This window comes from Anabrus simplex, chromosome 3, assembly GCF_040414725.1.
Source record: "Anabrus simplex isolate iqAnaSimp1 chromosome 3, ASM4041472v1, whole genome shotgun sequence".
Lineage (NCBI taxonomy): Eukaryota > Metazoa > Arthropoda > Insecta > Orthoptera > Tettigoniidae > Anabrus > Anabrus simplex.
The window spans coordinates 494,298,368-494,319,814 of record NC_090267.1 but is presented as its reverse complement, the minus strand read 5'-3'; the positions used below and the strand labels follow the sequence as shown (position 1 = coordinate 494,319,814).

Genomic DNA, 21,447 nt, shown 5'->3' with positions numbered 1-21,447 from the left:
TCAGCATAAAATTGTGCAAATTTTGTATATAGTAAAATCTTCATATAATGTTACTTTTTACGTACACGTTGCCCAGAACTTTCGGATTATTTTGGAATACTTAGCGTGTGTTGGATACTTCGTCCATACTGCTTCAGGATACTAAATAGGTAAGTTTAATTTCCTACTATAGTATTCTTGTTATACGTAAAAATAAATTGAAAAACAACATTTTTATGAATTTTTTAAAAGTTGCTTGCAAAACTCGCCTAAATGCTTGCCGCTTGAAGGTAAACTGCTTGCCGGTTCCAGGGTTAAGTGTTGGTGCACATAAAGATACACACAGCATTTACTAACTGAAAAATTACAAAAGATATGCCGGGTTCGACCCCAGGCTTTGTTAACGATGTACGGGCAAAGCCAGCGACACAATATCCTATTCACATATGAAAAAAATATTCAATGTAGAAGAGCTGTTTAACAACAAAATGATCATGTGTACGCAAAGTCCTCCAAGGAAGCAAGAGAGAAAGTTGAATGTGTGCAGCGTGGACATTACCCTGCTTCTGTCGTGGTATGGTGGGCGGTTGCCTGGCAGGGAGTATCGGAGGTGCATTTTTGCAAACGTGGAATAAAGACTTCTGCAACTGTATAACAGACAATATTGTGAAACCACGTATCAATTCGAAGCTGTATGAAGGGAAATCATGGATTTTTCAGCAGGATAGCGCTCCTGCACACAAAGCAAAAATGATGCAGCAGTGGTTGGCAATGAATGTCCCATGGTTCATCGCTACTGCTGACTGGCCTAGTGGAAGTCTGGACCTCAATCCATTGGATTATACCACAATATTGAGATGTTAAACAAATCAATCATGTCAGCTGTCAAAAAATTCCACTGGACATGATTTGTTCAGCTATTGATGAGTGTCCTCAACCTCTTTGCCGTTGTGTTGCCGCACATTGTGATCATTCCGAATAAGTATGTTCATTCTGTAACATTTTTTGTGTTTTTCCAGAATATATGTATATTAATGGGTTAGCATAGTTTTATTTAGTAGTTATATGCATTGAAAGTACTGACAGAACTTATGGCAGTACTGCGTATGTTTCTTTTTTGTTTCTCTCTCTATATATATGACTTGATAACATGAATAATAGAGCCTCCGTGGCTCAGGTGGCAGTGCGTCGGCCTCTCATCACTGGATACCGTGGTTCAAATCTCGGTCATTCCATGTGAGATTTGTGCTGGACAAAGCGGAGGCGGGACAGGTTTTTCTTCGGGTACTCCGGTTTTTCCTGTAATCTTACAATCCAGAAACACTCTCCATTATCATTTCATAGCATTTACAGTCATTAATAATCACCTTGGGAGTGGTGAACCCATTGTACTAATAGCCTATATATGGTTCATTCATTACATCCCTCACCCAGTCAAAGACTGGAAAACAGGTTGTAGGTTTTCATTTTCATCATGAAGAATATAGTTGTGCGAGAGAATGAGTGGATCAAAGTGCGTGCCTGCATTGCCAAGAAGACAACAGCAGATATCTATTGTGCAATTACGTGACTGTGCATGATGAATTGTAGGGGATGTGAGAGACTGGCTTGGCATTCCACAGAATTGCAACTTGCATATCAGTGGTGGAGATGATGGGAGGCAGGGGTTTCTTACAGCAGACATGCCCGCTAGTGCCATCTTGAAGCACTGGTGAGTGCCTAGACCAAAAGATCATTAGCATTGCCCTGACTGACAGGACAGTGACTGCCAATGAAATCAGAGGCATTCTCCCTCCCTACAAATGAGCTTTAAACGATTGTTGGCAACAAGTCTGTGCTCCTCTGGAACGATTATCCCCAGCACCTGCTCTTCGCTGAGTGTTGTCAACAGTGTGTGCATTGCAGAGGCACATAGAGAGTGGTGGCATTCAGCAAAGGGAGTCATTTCTATCTTGGACAAAGTGATGGCTGCATTCATACCTGTAGATGTGCAGGCGAGTAGGAGAATCCTGCCATTCAGGACCTACATCAGGAATGACAGGATGGAAGGGGGACATGTCTGGTATTCATTAAGGGAAAATAATGGGTACTTCGTACAGCTACGATTTCATCAATCCTGTATTCTGACCATATCTGGACACTTAAATGGAGTCACACTCCCAGTAAGATAAAGCCCATCCACATGCTGCAAGGGCAATACACCATATTTTACACAATGCAGTACATACCCTCTAACCTAGCCTGCTAGGGCTCTGGACCTCAATCTCATTAGGCTCAGCCTGGTAGTATTTGAAGGTGCTCTAATATGTCAGCCTCGCGATGGTAGATTTACTGGCACATTAAAATTCCAGCACCTTGTATCTCGGAAAACTTTGTAAAGTAGTTAATGGGATATAAAATGCCAACTCCGTGGCTGCCCGTGGCTGTTATTAAGGTGTCTCCTGTTTGTGTGAGTTTATAGTTTTCAAAAGCCTGACTGTTCACACAACCACCATTGATATTATCGTCCAGATGGCAGATTCCCTATCAATTCTGTACCTAGCCTGTTCTTAAATGATTTAAAAGAAGTTGAAATTTATAAAACATCTCCCTTGATAAATTATTCCAATCCCTAACTCCCCTTCCTATGAATTACTATTTGCCCCAATTTTTTCTCTTGAATTCCAACTTTATATTCATGTTATGATCTTTTCTACTCTTAAATGCTCCACTCAAGCTTATTTGTCTGCTAATGTCATTCCAAGCCATCTCTCTACCGACAGCTCGAAATATTCCACTTGCCTTTCTGAAAGAAAGATCGTGAGAGTCCATCTTTTCAATACATTATGTTTTTTTATTAATTTAATTAAATAATGTTACATCATTACTATGTCTTAAGTGGGGCATGTTTTGCCTATTTTTTAGGCATCTTCAGCTGCTGTTCCTAATAACTAAGATCAATTGCTAGGATCCTAGACCTTGTTTATGGTAAAATGCTTAAAATAGTTGGGCTAATATGAATTCATCATCACCATCATTTCCCCTTATCCAGCTCCTGCCGGGTCGGGGTATTTACGGCACTTCTCCATCTTCCTCTTTCCTTTCACCATTCCTCTTCCATTATCTTGTCCCAGTCTAAATTTCGTCGTCTTATGTCACTCTTGCCCTGGAACTTTGCCTCCAGCATCTGTCTTGGAATTCTATTCTCCTCTATGCTCTTTACATATCCAAACCACCTTAGTTTATTCTTTTCAATTCTCTCATTTAGCTTTTCTGTCCCAACTTCCTTCCTAACATCTTCATTTCTCATTCTGTCTTTCCTTGTCTTTCCTATCATACTTCTTGGGAATTTCATCTCACTGACTTGAATTCTACTCTCTTGCCTGCTAGTCAAAGTCCAAGTCTCCGCTGCCTAAGTCAGTATGGGTACATAATACATTTTGTACATTATCTCTTTACTTTTTCTTGGTACTTGTTTGCTCCAAACAAGTTTTCTTGGTGGAATGCATTACTCTGCTGTGCCCTCCTGCTAATCTCCATGTCCACCATAGAATTTTGCATTAATTCACTTCCTAGGTATTTAAAGCTGTCCACAAATCCAGACTCTGATTTCCACACTGCCCTTTCCTTGCCTTTCCCCTCTAGACATCACAAAAGTCTTCCTTTTCTCTGTACTGATTTTCATGCCATACTTCTGAATTTTTTCATTCAGTACATCTAGTTGTTGCACTTCTTTGCTGTCCTTTCTCTAGATCACATCATCATAAGCAAATAGCAGCGTCTTCATCTCTTTATCTCCGTAGGCTTCCTTTGTTTCCTTACCAATTTCATCCATGACCATAATAATCAAAAGAGGTGACAGCACACTCCCCTGTCTTAGTCCAGTCTTATTCCTAAACCATTCTGTCTTTCCAACTGGGGTCAATACTCTGCTAACACAGTTGTTGTTGTACATTGCTTGCACAATTTCTAACATTTCTCTTCCAAGTCTCTTTTTAACCATGGTTTACCAAACATTCTCTCTGGGGACACTATGGTACGGTACTAGGAAAAATTCAAATGCAATTACAGTTAATCTAAAAAATCTCCCTCTACAAATTTACACCAGCTTCCAAAAAAGGGTGTTTTCAAGATAATTATTTCCACCTCTACCTGAAGTCAAAACCTTTCATATCTGGAAAACAAATTCTCGGAGGAAAAAATACCATAGATCAGAGCCTGGCTTTCATTTCAGAAAATTAATACATTCATACGTAAGAATCTATACATTTTTAGCTGATTTTGAATATTTTTAATTAGATATAGCAAATAATTTCAAAGTTTTATAGTCAACTTAAGTATGTATAAAAATTTGTACACTCATTAGTAATGTATGCTTAAGTTTGCCAAACAAGGAACTTTTGCAATCATCCTATACATATGTAACCAAAAATATTTTTTAATGGTATAAAATCAAATAAAAATCAAGGACATTAAGTAGATTTCTTAAATAAAAAGATCCTATCAGCAGAAAATTAACACAACAAAACTTCAACTAATACAATAACAATGAGAGCTAAAGAATATCACAGATTAGGATTTCACAAAAGTCTTAGCAAATTTGCAATTTCTAAACTAAATCAGATCGTCTACATAATCTTTTACATCATCTTTTGAATTCCATAATATTATTTTGCTAATGAAAATAACTTTCATGGAGGGAATGAATATAGATTCCCTTATGGTATAGAAAAGTAATATGATCTGTTGTGCAGGTATGTTCCTGATCTTATAGTACAGTAACATTAATCTACTTCTGATGAAGGCCCAGGTTTAGTGCTTGAACCTGAACCTGAACTTCCAGGATGAATGCTTACACCAAAATTTCCAGATTGATAGAATACATTTGAATTTCCAAGTCCATGTAAATGAGGGTTTTCCCCCTGTTGTGAGGCTTTGTAATTCTCCAAAATGCCTCTTCCTGCTCCTGTTGCCGTCTTCTTAATAAGCCCTTTAGGAGTAGTAAGGAATTTCACAGTATGACCTGCCACAAGAACATTTCCTACTGCCTGGAATGTATCACCTGTAGCTGCACCAGCCTGGATTCCATACCTAGAAAGAAATACATTTTAAAATTAAACCAAATACACTGCCTGACAAAAAAAGTTAAGCACCCAGAAGGAGTGGTTGAAAGAATGAAACTACATACTGATTACAATATGGGAAGAAGGAGACAAGGCCGTTGGCAGTTACAGGTGGAATGTTGGTGCCAGGTCAGTGGGGTGTCACCCCCCTTCTCCCCAGCCGAAACGCATGCCCTTATGCGGTTCAAAGTGGTGTCAAGCAGCCTTTGGATTCTCTCCTGAGGCAAGTTAGTCCACAGTTGTTGCAGCTGTCCCGCCAGATCCCGCAGGTTGGTACTGTTATGGAGTCCCCTTTCAAAGTCATCCCACATGTGCTCAATGATGGAGGGGTCTGGGGATCTTGCTGGCCACAGGAGGACCTCAAAATGCTCTAAGCAGTCCGTAGACATACATGCTGTGTGTGGATGTGCATTATCTTGTTGGAAGACTGTCGCAGGGTGTTCTGCCATAAGGGGTAAGACGTCCAGACGCAGAATGCAAGTCTGCCGAAGCACTATTAGAGGTGACCTGAATGCATATCTTATGGCTCCCCACACCATGATGCCAGGGATTACACCTGTGTGTCCACAATATGGGCAGGATCTGCCCTCGACGCCGCCAATCCCACACAAGATGGTCATCGGAGGTTATGGAGCAGCGGAACTCATCACTGAAGACGATGCGATGCCAGTCGTCCTCTGTCCATACCTCCAGGGCAAGGCACCACTCCAAATGCAGGCGTCGGTATTCTAGTGTTAATGGCAACCAACACATGGGGTGGTAGGACCCCAATCCAGCGGATAAGAGTTGTCAACACACTATGTGGGAACTCGCAGGATGTTTTAGAGTCTCGAGTACATGTTCGTGGATGGCGAGTGCCTAAGTTATGGGATCCTGCAATCCTTGGCGCACCATACGACGAGCCTCCCTCGGGGTGGTGTTTCTTGGTCGACCCGAACCTGCACGACGTGATTGGGTGCCCTCTTGTACCCACTGAGTCCAACATCGGGCCACTATGACATCTGAATGGCCCACATGCCTGGCAATTGCACGATACGACCAACAAGCCTCATGCAGTCCCACAACGATGCCTCTGTCAAATGCTGTTAATTGGTGGATAGGCTGTCTAATGTGTCTGAGGCATCACGGGTGCTTCGTACTGTACATAATCCTCTCTGCATGTCTTGCATAACTGTCCGACTCACAGCAGTTGACTGGTAACAACTTATTAACAACAGGACGATGCCATCACAAATGAACTCTGGTGGCATTCTGCACATTACAGATCCTGGTAAATCTAACAATTTACTCACACATCAATGGTATGCACGTACACCGAAATGGGATAATATTGGACCACTACTTCTGGGTGCTTAACTTTTTTGTCAGGCAGTGTATATAAAACTAGGAACAAGGACAGGACTATACAGAACAACAGGTCAACAAGCATTAATTCTCTCTCATCCTCGCCCCACATCTGTGATCGTCTTGCAAAAATCCCACAGCCACATTCAGGCACCCACTAAACCTCAAGAAACCAAAAGATGAAAGATGCAAACATACATTGACAGACACTTTGTACGCGCACACGGACTACCTACAGAATCATATTTATGGTTACCGAGCTAGCGAGATTTGCTCTACAAGTTTCAATAACCAGCAGATGTCAGGAACTACCTGAACTTCATTTTTATATCATAAACGGTAACTCGCTCTTGAAATAAAAAAAACAAAACACACCTCACCGCGTGTTGTTTGTAAACAAACATGGCAGCAACCTGGAGTGGTGCAAATTATGTTATTCATGATTAGCTTGAGAATTATGATGTTGAGATTCACAATGAAAGTGTGCGAAATGAAAATAATTCATCTTCAAATTATACTGGTGAAGGTGAATCTGATTCCATTTCCGAAGAGCCAATGGCAACGGATAATTCATGATTTTCACAAGGTGCAAGGAGAGTCAGTAATGACTGGATTTGGGAACCTACTGATGTCACATTTGAAATTCACTCCATGCTAAAGAGAAGCTTAGGAGATAAACCAACAGAACTGTAAGTGCTCAATGAATTTTTAACCCCACAATTGTGGGATCATGTAACAAAAGAAACAAATGCACACCTGCCAACTTTCAAAAGGAGAAATCCGGAAGATCGTAAAGCAGAAAGTTTTTAACAACACGTGCATGCGTCGCAAAGTCATCAAAGACATCATGAAAAACGACGGCAAGGAGGGAGATTTTTTTTCTATTTGCTTTACATCGCACCGACACAGATATGTCTTATGGGGACTATGGGATAAGAAAGGCCTAGGAATGGGAAGGAAGTGGCCGTGGCCTTAATTAAGGTACTTGCCTGATGTGAAAAATGGGAAACCACGGAAAATCATCTTCAGGGCTGCCGACAGTGGGGTTCGAACCCACTATCTCCCGATTACTGGATACTGGCCGCACTTAAGCGACTGCAGCTATCGAGCTCGGTGCAAGGGGGGGGGAGATTATAAACAATACTAATACAAGTCAAATGTATGTTATGATCACCTCTAAAATTTACTTACATGAAGTTATATCTTGATGAGTGCTCATCTGTTTCCACTCTAACCGATCACCACCCTCTAGGACCCCGGTAACACCCTAGCGGTGATGAGGTTAATAACCTTACCCACCAGTTGAGGGAAAAGAAGGAGATAGGAAAAGAGAGAGAGAGAGGGAGAGAAAAAGAGAGAAAAAGAGAGAGAGAGAGACTGGTGAGAAGGTTGCTATTGTGTCCGCCCCATAAGGGTAGATTAAGCGAACACAAGAGAGAACAAGGGCGAAAAAGAAGCAACAAGTAACAGTACATCAAAAAATTCCAAGGATAAAAACGGCACCAGCCAACAACATGATACTAAAATTACCCAAAAGGAAGAAAAGAGAGACACTTACCCAAAACGTGGAGGAAATGCGACTTAAGGTCCGTGGACAACCAAACAAAGAAATAGTTGCAGCGCTGCACCAAATGTGGCGAATGAAAACCAACTTTCAAGTGATATGAAAGAAAACTTTAATAGACATTTAAATGAGAGGTAACATTTCAAGATAATATCAGGAGTGGAGCTAGGTTCATTATTAATTCAGATAACACCTTGAACCATATTGTTTAAAAGAAAGTAAATACTCGATTAACAATAATTGGATTAACCTGCAAGAAATTAATGTGATTAATAAATAAATACCCAATGAGGCAGCTTTAAATAAGAAAATGCAGACTTCATTTAACAAAATAAAGGAACTAAATCGTAAAAATCAACAAGAAAAAAAACAACAGTGACCTCCATACCGTCAAACAAGATAATTAAATATTGATTTAAATGTGATCGATCACGCGTTTAAGAGAAAAAACAAATACCATGTTTAGAAACAAACCGTAGTTCCATGACCTTTAGGCCGGTTGCCTTCTAACTTTACCACAATTCGTTCCAATTTCTACCAAGGGCAATTTCCAAGGGCACACGAAAATAAAGGAAGAAGTTACACTTTTCGCCCAGCCAAAAAACGAGACGAAACGACCAAAGGTAGGCCGAAATAAATCACTTTATATGAAAGAAATGCCAACGATACCAGGGAACAAAAATATATTCATCCCACAAGAACACACCAACCAACAACAATCACGGTAAAACAAAAGCCACCACCATTACCCAAACACACGTTGCCATAGTAACGGACAAGCAAGCACGGTCTACAAATGAGAAGTAAAACCAACGGTTTTAAGTCAAAAATAAAACAGAGATCCCAGAAACAATGCAAAAAGAACAAAAGGAGAAATAAATCCCAGAAGGCAAGGAACCCGAAGGAAAGCTAACCCCGCTGCCTTGGAAACTGCGCCTTGGTTCACACCTTATTGTACAATCAAGTGCAAAAAAAAACTTTTACAGAATTTTACGATAATCATACTAATTTTTTCCACCGTGCGAACTGCATTCTAAAATGATTAATTGCCGAAACCGTTTCCTAAGGTTCACAGACGCACACGATATCCAGCACAATTTTCGAAGAGGAAGTCTTAATCCAAATATTATTATTATTATTATCATCGTTACAGTTATCTTGAAGTACGCCGAAACACATAAATCTTCTTGCTTCCCCAGAATTACTTTAATCCAAAACAGTTACATACCTTTGAGTCCAGAAAAATTGAGAAGTTCAAACCTTGGCCATTGTTATTGAAGACCGGCAACCACGAGGCCGTGAACTAAAGTTGTTCACCAAGGATCCTGGAGGATTATCGTAGCAAAAACATAATCCAATGAAACAGTAGGAGGCCAGCAACTAATAGAATATGGGATAATCCCTCTTAAGTTGGTTTCATGGGGGTTTCAGCACTACCACCCGCCGCATAGCGGAACACTCACATACACGTCTATCCATGGCGGCTACAGCACGCCGACTCCCTCGGAAGTAGTTGCTAGGGGTCAAGACTAGACTCGCCTCACCACTCGCTCACGCGCAGTAGGCGCAGACCAAAACTCCGTTCAACAGCGCGCGGCATATCATAACAAAGGAGATATTGGCGAAAGCCGATTGACATAGAATTTCCAAATGGCAACACACATGCCAGTTCGAAAAGGTTATGGGGGGGGTCACAAACTACATAATACTGTCTCACCACTTAACACTGGGAACACTTTCCGTGATCGTATAAAACAAGGAAATTAAGCAGAATATGCCTCCCTAAGAGAATGATAATATACTTTCTTAGTTTAACTCATTACGAACACCACTAAAGATATTAAATCGCTTACAAATTCGTCACACAATTCTATGAGTTTCAGAACAACCGCCAATGTTACTCACACCCACACACAAACAAAGCCTTTCACAGCTGCTACGAAGCACGACACATTTAATAAAAAGTTGTTATATATAACAAGTTCACAGCCTGCTACTTTTCCACAGATTTCTTTTCTTCAAAATCACAGCCTGCTACTTGTTTGGGAACATCTCAGTGAATGAAGTAGTAGTAGTTGAGATTGAACAGGTGACAAAAGCACGGTGATAATAGATAATGTGATTATCGATACATTTACTGGTCGAATTTCAAACACTGCATCTCGTATTACCAGCTACTATCGAAAGTCAAACAAATCCGATTTGACCACAGAAAGCGAAAACAAGCGTAGATATTCAAAATCCGTACATTTTACTGTAAAACCGGAATACTTGGCAGGTATGCAAATCCTAATGTCTGTAATATCTTGTATCTTTGCCAAATTCCCCTTGCACTGGTAATATTCCCTTGGTGAATACTGCCCATCAAAAATGGTTCCATCTCAGAAGATATTGGAGCCATCCAGGTGATGCTGAGTGAGCACACGGACTCTGCAAGGAGTATCTCAAGTGAGAGGTTACTTTGCATGTGGACACCTGATTCTCTAGTGTTCCACACATAAGAGGACTTCTCCAAACCATAAATGTATGCTGGAGCGAAAAAAAAAAAAGTTGTTTATTTGCTTGTAAAATCCGTGTATACATTTGCCTGCATTTTGTAAAAGTAACTGAAAAATAAATAATTTGTAAGGGCACAACTTTTTCAAAAAAAAGAAAGAAAGAAAAAAAAAAAAGGTAGGTCAAAGGGTTAAATATGAAACAATCGTCAAATGTGGTTTGATGGAGCCGAGTGCCCACAACAGTAAGTACTGATATAGTAAGAATTTCTGTGACAAGGAGTCGTAGAATCAAAAACAGCTTACTTACTTATGCTCTACAACTTTAACTGTATTATTGGCCAAGCTCGAGGCCAAAATGCCTGCAGATCTCTCCAGTCCTTCGTAGATTGTTCCAAAACTTTCAGCTGCACCCGCAGCCACTTCTAACACACTTCCAACTTTCTTGGAAGCTTCTGGTTCACTCATATTCCATGTTTTGGTGAGAAGCCGAGTACCCTGTTTCTGAATGTGAGGTGCCAGGTAACGCCCTAGAGCAACTGTCGCACAACCTATGCGGGAGGCTGCAAGGAAAAATGTAACTTAAGATACCAGCATTTTCTATAGAACAAGATGTTACATAATACAAGATATAAAATCAAATATTTGATTTGTGAGGTATTATAGTGGGTTACAAAGAATTACTTTTGAAGAAGAGAAGACTTTTGAATTTTTTACTATGTCCCAAGGGTCAAACCGGCGGACTTTCAGATAAGCGGCAGCCAGGACTCGATCCCAGGGTATCGGGAAAGGAACAACCCAGTACAGGAATATTAAGTTGTAATAAGGTTTACCTTGTAATGGCATGCTATTATATTTAATGCTATTTTATATTTTATGAATTCAGCAATGAAGGAAAATATTCCAGTAAACCAGAGTAAGAAATGGTCTTAGCCAGGCGGCGAGCTTGTTCCACATGTTTATGAGCACGGATGTTTGTTACTGACAAACCAATGTTTAAGTAGACCATACAAGAGTACGCGGCTTCGGCTGACGAAGGGCTTAAGGACAGTATTCTCAGTGCAGGGATTTTCCAGTCAAGAAAGAGAAGCATGAGTGCAAAGTAAGGTGGAGATTTTAGTGTCCAGAGGACCATCAGAGGGAAGCACTTAGCAGGGTAAATGACTCTGAAACGCCCAAAACCCAGCCCTTAAGCTAGTGGGAAGGGACTGACCTTTGCTTTACTGTGGGTGGATTAAAACACAAATTCAGATGTCAGAGGGGGATGTTTGACAGCGAACTTGCATACAGATGTACATACAGTGCCGCAAGGCAGTGTTTGAAATGCATGGAGAGTTAGAGATTGGTGGGCAAGCTCCCGTCAGGACAATATAGTGATAATCTGTGTATATCGTATATAGCCTAGTTGTCATTATTCTTCTATAACAGGGGTTTCCAATTTGTAAGGGCTCGAGGGCCATTTTGGAAACCTTAGTCATGTTCGTGGGCCACACTTGACTAGGCCAATTTTCGTAAAATTCTACAAATAGTACAGAAGCATCATTATGAAATAATATGCATAGTTCAATTGAAATGTGGGTTTGATCATTTTAATTGCTTAAAACATTATTTTAAAATTGCATAAAAGAGTAAAGTTTGGAGCCGCGCTGAGTGGCTGAGACGGTTGAGGCGCCGGCCTTCTGACCCCAGCTTGGCAGGTTCGATTCTGGCTCAGTCCGGTGGTATTTGGAGGTGCTCAAATACGCCAGCCTCGTGACGGAAGATTTAATGGCACGTAAAAGAACTCCTGTGGGACAAAATTTTGACACCTCGGCGCCTCCCAAAAACCATCAAAAGTAGTCAGTGTGACGCAAAAATAATAACATTATTACTTGAAATTTGGATTTTAAATGTTCTAAAATCAAAAATAAATCTGTTGAGAAGAAGTGAATACTTGAAAAGAGGATCTAGTATTAAAGAATAATCAGTTCTGACTTGGGTCTATAAGGTGTATAAAAATTAATACGTTTTTGAAGGAGCTAATAAATATTTTTGTGACTTTCCTTTACATTATTTCGCTCTCGCGGGCCACAAAAATAGCTTCGCAGGCCACATGCGGCCTCCGGGCCGCCATTTGGAAACCCCTGTTCTATAATAAAGGGCAGTATTTTTGTATTTCGTGTTGTTAATTTGGGAGTTCCATGGCCAAGTATGTACCTCCCTACAGGACCACTCAGCAGGAAGGACAGTACATCAACTTATATCGGTCGGTGACAAATCACAAGAACGTCTCACAAGACAGGTAGGTCACGACAACTAGAGTAAATTATTTCATAAATACGAACACTCAACCGCACAAAAATTGGCAGTCGCAGAAGATGACTTTCTTTCAAATCGCCTTTGTTTGAAATATGACGAACATATTGTGCAGGTGATAGGATTCCAAGTATCATCTCTTTGGCCACCGGCTCTCCACAGTTTACAAACAACCCCACATTTTGAGAATGTACAAATAAAATTAAATATATTTCTTTGCTGGCCAATTTTTGTGTGGTATATATAATGGACAAAAGAGTAAAACAGGGAAATTACGTAACTTTCTGGCCATCAACAACACAGTCCTAATGGCTGGGTGAAGATAATTTTATCTTGACAGTTCTAAAATTTCCCAAACATCTTTCATTAATTCAACTTATTAACAGAGGAGATATCAGAAGATAGTAAGAAAAGCAACATCAATGCACAAATAAAAAGAATTAAATAAAGGGAAGACAATGCAGAAGTTGTGATATTCATCAGTATCAACTTAGGTTGAAGGAATAACACCAACTTCCAATACTTATTTGTTTTTCATATAATTATAAAACATATTCCAGCTTAAAATCTAGTTAAATGATTTAAAAAAGTACATGTTTCATTGCTGATGTGGAACATCTTCAGCTAAACAAGGATACAAAAATTGGCATAATAAAATAAAAACACTTATGATGATGATGAGATAAAATATTTTTTCATGTTGAGCTAAAACACTCAACAAGTCAATGTTCAAGTTTGGGATAAAATCTGTATGTAATGGATCTTCTTTCTTCAAAATGCTGGAGAAGTATATACATTAAATATCTTGTACATGAGGATAAACTTCAAATTTTTAACATGTGAAATTAAAAATACTATGACCGGGGGGGGGAACTCCTAACCAAAGTTGAGGTTAAGTTTATGATGTAAAGTTTTAAGATGTTGAAGAAAGTCTCCCGGCCGGTCCCGCTATGTTTACTTCTTCCCTTACGTCGTTTACAGGAATGTCGAATTTCATATGGGAAGATATAGTTTTCAGTGTTGAAGTCATGTTTTTCTGTGATCTGCGGGTGGGGGTGGTAGGATAACACCCACAGTATCCCCTGCCTGTTGTAAGAGGTGACCAAAAGGCTCCCCCCGGCAGCTCTCAACTTGGGAGCGTGGGTTGGCGACCATGGGGCCCTTAGCTGAGTCCTGAGATTGCTTCCTATCCAACCTCTCGTGGTGAACTCTTGTTCTTTTCCGACCCGATTGTATTATGTTTGCAAATCCTAGGGAGTCTCATTTTCACGCCCATCGTGGCCCCCGTCTTTCTTTAACCAATACCTTCATTTTTTGAAGTGTCTGGTCCCTTCCATATTTTCTCTCTGATTAGTGTTATATAGAGGATGGTTGCATAGTTGTACTTTCTCTTAAAATAATAATCACCACCACTCTGCGTATACCGTGAACCCAACACCAGGTATGATTTTAAATACGAACTGCTCAGTTCCATAAATTCCCAACCATTAACGTTACTGACTGGAGGTAAACAGCAGGCACATTCATTTCTGGAAAGAATGGAAAGACAAGTTGAAACTGATTTGGGAAAAGATCAATTTGGCTTCAGAAGAAATGTAGGAACACGTGAAGCAATCCTGACTTTACGTCTAATCTTAGAGGATCGAATTAAGAAGGGTAAGCCCACATACATGGCATTCGCAGATCTAGGAAAGGCATTTGATAATGCTGACTGGACCAAGTTATTTGAGATTCTGAAGGTGATTAGGATCAGGTACCAAGACAGAAGAATTATCTACAATCTATATAAAAATCTATCTGCAGTGATAAGTATCGAAGGCTATGGAAAAGAAGCAGCAATCCAGAAAGGGGTGAGGCAAGGCTGCCGTTTGCCCCCCTCCTTTTCAATGTTTATATAGAACAGGTAGTAAAGGAAATCAAAGAAGAATTTGGAAAGGGAATCACATTCCAAGGAGAAGAAATCAAAACCCTGAGATTTTCCGATGATACTGTTATTTTACCGAAACAAATGTATGATCTAAAACTGAAAGACAAAAGACCAAGAGGGCAACCAAGATTCAGGTACAAGGACATGGTGAAGATTGAAATTCAACAGCGAGGGCATACTTTGGAAAGCATTGAAGAAGGAGAGAAATTCAGAGATCGCAACTGGTGGAGAAGCTTCGATCGCCGACCCATCGCTTAAGGTGGAATGACGTGGGATATGTATGTATGTATTGTTATTTTATCTAAGACTTCAGAAGATCTGCAGAAGTTGCTGAATGGTATGGACAGAGTCTTGGGTGAGGAGTACAAGATGAAAATAAAAAAGTCCAAAAGAAAAGTAACGGAGTGCAGTCGTATGAAGTCAGGTAATGCAGGAAATATTGGATTAGGAAATTAAGTCTTAAAGGAAGTGGATTAATATTGTTACTTGGATTGTAAAATAGCTAACGATGGCAGAAGTAAGGAGGTCATAAAATACAGGCTAGCACAAGCAAGGAAGGCCTTTCTTAAGAAAAGAAGTTTGTTCACTTCGAATATTGATATAGAAATTAGAAAAATGTTCTTGAAAACTTTCGTTTAGAGCGTGGCATTGTATGGAAGTGAAACTTAGATTAAGATGGCGGCGTGTGCAGAAGTGACGCTGAGTGTTATGCGCAGTATTATTATATTTTTGGTGGTAAAGAGTGCAGTGCAATACTCCAAAAGTGCTACAATCACTTCAGATAACCCTCCTGGATACCTGGAAAACATAATTCTATTGGAAAAACTATTGGTGAGTGAAAAATGTACTCTTAACGGTTTGACGTGGTGCAGTGCTGAAAGTCTGGGGATGGCAGCCATAGGTCGGTCTCGGCGAAGGAGCGGTGTTGTCCGACTGCCTGTAGATAATCAGCCACTGCTGTGCTTGGCACTTGCCCTAAGTGGGGACATTGAACTAAACCCGGGTCCACAACAGTGCACAATTTGCAGAAATAGTGGTAGGAGGAACCAATTATTTGTCCACTGTAATAATTGCTCGCTAAAAGGCCATAGAACCTGCGCAAAAGTCTCGGTGTCTGAATTCAGAAAAATAAAGAACGGTTCCCCTACAGGGTTATGCTGGAAGTGTGAAATGCCGCTGTTATCAGACTCGTTCTTTACAGTTACCAGTGATACGCCCAGTGACTTAGTAAATCATTCTAAATGTACATATGTAAATAAAAATATATCACTTTTTGCCTTCAATGTGCACAGTATTATGCGACCTGGATGGTTACAAAATATCCACGCATTGCTTGAAAGCCTTGACCCGACCATCGTATGTGTCAATAAGACGTGGTTGTCCAGCAAAATTAATGACTCAGAAGTGTTCCCTGACTCGCTGATATTGTTCCGTAAGGACCGATCCCACCGCTCTGCAGGGGGAGTTCTAATTGTAGCCAAGCCAGAATGTAATCCAACTTGAGTTCATCACCTGGAGACAGCAGCCGAAGCACTGTGGGTGGAAGTGACGTGCAACAAACGCAAATTCCTTATTGGATCAATTTATCGCGCCCCTAACTCGTCGGCGGAAATGAACGATGAACTAATCCTCTCTCTCGAGCGTGTGCAACATGTACAACAAAATTACGATGCCATTTATATTGTCGGTGATTTCAACTTAGAAATTACGTGGTCCAGAAATGCTGCACCTGTTCCAAATAACCCCCTCACCAATAAATTCCTTTCCGCTTTCCATGATTTATTCCTTCATCAATTAATGTTCGAAGCCACGCGTATTATGCAAACAACACGCTCAACCCTTGATCTTTTCGTAAGTAATATACCACAGTCCGTCCAATCTCTTAATACTATTCCTGGATTCTGTGACCATCAGGCAATTCTCGCAACACTGACCCATATAAAACAATCCCCCAAACTCCATACCAGAACAGTTTATAATTTTTCCCGAACAAACTGGAACGATCTATCCACTTCACTATCCAACCGCCTCCCTGTTCTCACCTCAGATTTCACCGGCAGTAATGACATAAACAAGATATGGAACGACTGGAAGAAAATTTTCTTTCAATGCGTAGAAGAAACCACACCAACAGTAAATATAACCAGCAGACGGAAATCTCCATGGATTACCAAGGAGATAGTGCGAGAAATTCGAAGAAGGGACTGCCTGTACCAGAAATGGAAAAGAAATCCAACCGATTATGAGTGGGAGAAATACAGGCTGGCTAGGAACAAGGCTAAACAATCTATCAGATTCCTACGATTCTTACATCCACAGTATCAACACCAACTCCAAGGAACTCTGGGCTCTTCTCAGAAGTAAAGGATGCAACAGAGCTCCATCTGTATTGAAACATAACGGTACGGCAGTCTCCACACCACAAGAAATTGCAGACACCTTCAACAGGAAATTTAAAAGTAACTTCTCCGTACCTACTGAGGAAGAGAACATGCTATATTCAAGGACAATATCTACCCCTCTCTTTCCTCTAACCAACCTGTATTTCTCAGCGAATGAAGTAAAGGAGAGCCTTCTGAAAACAAGACCTCATGCCGCGACCGGGCCGGACCGAGTGCCAGCAAGAATTCTCAAGAATTGTGCAGTTGCCCTGGCGTTCTCGCTTTGCGCTCTCTTCAACTATTCCATTAATACCCGGTCTGTACCTTTGGAGTGGAAAGAAGCCAACGTAGTGCCAGTTTTCAAAGATGGAGATAAGGAAAACGTAGATGATTACCGCGCAGTTTCTATAACATCAGGGGTCTGTAAATGTACGGAACGTCTAGTTGCTAAATATATGTTGGATTTTCTCAAGGAGAGAAACCTGCTGAACTCAAACCAGCACGGCTTCATTCCAGGAAAATCCTGCACAACACTTCTAACAAAAGTCATTGATGACTGGCAGTTCTCTTTGGAGCAGACTGATGTCTCACAAATAGACTGCGTGACTCTGGACTGGAGCAAAGCTTTTGACCAGGTGTCACATCAAAGGCTTCTGTTAAAACTTAGCAACTACGGCATTCAGGGTAAACTGCTGTCATGGTTGAGGTCATTTTTGGTGGGTCAAACGCAATGTGTTGTGTACGGAGGAGCCAAATCAGACCAAACCACAATTACTTCTGGAGTAATTCAGGGCAGTGTGATAGGGCCCCTCCTGTACATGATTTATGCTCTCGACTTACCGGATTGTGTAAATTCGACTATGGCGCAGTATGCCGATGACACAGTCATTTACAGAGCTATGAAAAACAGTGATGATATTATAAAATTCCAATTGGATCTGGATAGTATAGATCCGTGGTGTGAGGTAAATAGAATATATATAAATATTAAGAAGTGTAAATATATAAGACTAAGCAGAGCTAAACAACCACTCCAGAACCAACCTACTCTATGTGGAATCCAACTGCCGACTTCTAGCTCCATCAGACTGTTCGGTATTCACATTATGGACAATCTGAAATGAAATAAACACGTGGAGGAAGTGAGGTGTAAGGCATACCGGGCGCTGGGTTTCGTCCGTAGATGTCTCTCGGGAGGAAGAAGTAAAACCCTAAGAACGGCTTATATTTCCCTTGTGCGGCCCATACTATTATATGGCCTTCCTTCCTGGCATCCAACTACAATGGAAAATATGAGGAAACTAGAAGGTATCCAGCGATGAGCAGAACATTTAATTAACAAACGCATCCCCTTAAACACAGCCAGGTCATTGCCACCAGTGAACTCGTTATGTACACAAATAGATGTAGCCTTCCTTAGGAAATCCCTGACAGATAACACACACCTCTCCCCTTTACACTGCCTGCAGCTCAATTACCGCTCTGTTAAAAGAGGCCAAGGAGTTACTCTTGTCCCTCCCTTTGCTAGAACAACCTCATATTTAAATGGGTTTTACTCAAGGGCTGCTCGTACCTGGAACCTTATACCATCTGAGGTAAAGCTACTTCCTCTTCCTCACTTCCTCCGCGAAGTAAAGAAAATGTATATGTAAATAGAAACCCATATGCGATGTATATAACTTGTATAAATTAGAATTGCAAGAAGGATGGGTGCAAGTACAGGTATATGTGGGCGAATGTGTATGCGTGTGGGAGTGGTTGTGAATGAGTGTGTATACAGGGGTCTGAGTGAGAGTATAAATGGCTGGGTGTTCTTACTCTAATATTTTCAGGATAAATCAAGATAATTATTATTCTAAGGGTACAGTGTTTGTAGTGTAAATATGTAAATTTAAAATTGTCTACATAAGTTTGTATCTAAATATTCAGTAGAGTTTATGTACACATGTGGAGATGGAGGCACTTCCGTGTATGTGGGGCTTGCCCTTTCTCCATCTACCACCCCTAAATTGTACATGTACAATTTAAGGAAAATAAATAATAATAAACATGGACGAAAACTCTCTTAGAAAGAAAGAGAATAGAAGCTTTTGAAATGCGGTGTTACAGAAGAATGTTGAAGGTGAGATGAATGCATCAAATCACGAATGAAGAGATACTAAATCGAATTGGTGAGTAGAGATCGTTGTGGCTCAATTTGACAAGAAGAAGGGATAGAATGATAGGACGCATCTTAAGATACCCAGGACTTGGGCAGTTGGTTTTTGAGGTGAGTGTAAGGGATAGGAACTGTATGGGTAGACCAAGGTATGAATATGACAAGCAGATTAGAGCAGATGTAGGATGCAGCAGTTATGTAGAAATTAAAAGATTAGCACATGATAGGGTGGCATGAAGAGCTGCAGCAAACCAGTCTATGGACTGATGACTCAAACAACAACAATGTTATTTCCTACCTCGTGTGTTTCATTGTCTGTCTATACTTAATATTATAAAGAGGAAAACTGTGTATGTATGTTTGTAAAGAATAGACTCAAAAACTACTGAACCAATTTTAAAAATTACTTCACCTATAGAAAGCTACATTGCCAGTGAGTAATATGGGCTGTATGTTATTTTCAAAACAATTCATGGTGGGGGGCATGGGGGGGATATAAAAATAATAGGCTAATATGGGCAAAATATTGAATTTGTCGTATAAGGACGAGACAAAGCTCAATTTAATCCTCTTGACGCAAAGAACAAAACTCGGTAAGCCCTATGGGCCCGAAAACCATGTTTTAAGGCCCTAAAACCAACTGTTATGGAGATATTGGTACTACATTACCCCTGCTTAGGAATCGGATAAAAGAAATAAACTGCCGTAACTATGGCAACGTCAGCTCCAGGATTCTAGAGCAGCGAGATTATGCATGTACGTTTGGGCATAGCTGCCAACCAAAATTGGTACACATAAGACTTACTATCTAGAAAAAATATACTGTTGTATAAGGCAATCATAGGACTCCTTTGGACATGGATGGAAAGGGGGTGAAGTATAAAAATCTTACTATATATAAAAATGGATGTATGTGTGTGTGTAAATGACACATCTCCTCCTAAACCACTGGAGCAATTTCAACCGAAGTGGTACACATATTACTTACTATCGGGAGATGAGCACGGTGGGGGTAAGCCATCCCTAGCGCCCTTAAGAGAGGGGGGTCAGGGGGTTAGTTATAAAAATAATCGAGAATAGTGTCGAATTCATAGTTTTCGGGGTCACTAAATTGAAAAGTAATACTCCAGAATTTTTTAAAGTCCAAGTTCAGCCCCCTTTTAGGTGGGGAGCGATGGTGGGGTGAGATATAGAAATAATTAAAAACAGTTTCGAATCCATAGATTTCAGGGTCTCTGGGATGAATAGTAATACTCCGGATTTTTTAGAAGTCCAAGTAGGGGGTGGAGGGAGTGAGATATAAAAATAATTGAAAAACTATATATAAAAATCTTTTCTTCTTCTTACTATATATAAAAATGGATGTGTGCGCGTGGGTGTATGTGTGTGTGGGTGTGTAAATGACATCTCCTAAACCACTGGAGCAATTTCACCAAACTTGGTACACTAATCAATTAGTATCAGGAGACAAACCGCGTGAGGGTAAGACACCCCTAGCACCCTTATGGGCAGTGGGCGTGGTATAAAATAATGTAAAATAGTATCGAATCCATAGTTTTTGTGGATGCTGAAATGAATAGTGATACTCCGAATTTTTGAAGTTCATGTTCAGCCCTCTTTGGGGTGAGGGGGGAGTGAGATATGAAGATAATGGAAAACAGTGTCGAATCTACAGTTTTTGGGGTCACTGAGATGAATGGTGACAATCCAGATTTTTTATCTCTTAGGGTGGGGGCGAGAGGGGGACAGTCTCATTGACAGTTGAAATCCTGTACATCGTATCTATAGTGCGACGGCTAAATACATTTAGTTATCACTTATTAATTTTTGACAGGATCAAATACTTCCCAGTCGATTCGAGTTTCCATAAGGACGAAGTTTTACTCTAAAATTAAATAATCTAAAACTTGAAATCAAACACATCTAAATAATTCTAAAACTACATAATAGATCATAACATATCAGTCTGCAAATCAAAAAGGAATTCTATAAAAATTCACTTTACACATAACTAACCGATAATGCAAATCTTAAAGGTAAATATTCAGAAACTATCCGGGCAACGCCGGGTACTACAGGTAGTAATGAAATATAATTCAAACTATACTGGTATAATTACTAATTAATAATAATGTTACTTTGCTTTACGTCCCACTAACTACTTTTACAGTCTTCGGAAACGCCGAGGTGCCGGAATTTAGT

The 21,447-nt window shown here is 40.3% G+C and overlaps 1 protein-coding gene across 1 annotated transcript in view; it reads right to left on the bottom strand.

The window, feature by feature from the left end:
• Positions 1–2,101: 2,101 nt before the first annotated feature.
• The window catches only part of spartin, a 77,639-nt gene continuing 58,293 nt past the window's right edge, over positions 2,102–21,447 (bottom strand). Inside the window, exons 7-8 of the mRNA XM_067143646.2 lie at positions 10,795–11,047; positions 2,102–5,049 (exon numbers count right to left, since the gene is read on the bottom strand). Of these exons, the coding sequence (XP_066999747.1) occupies positions 4,743–5,049; positions 10,795–11,047 (560 nt within the window). The 3' untranslated portion in view covers positions 2,102–4,742. The remainder of the gene's footprint in view (positions 5,050–10,794; positions 11,048–21,447) is intronic.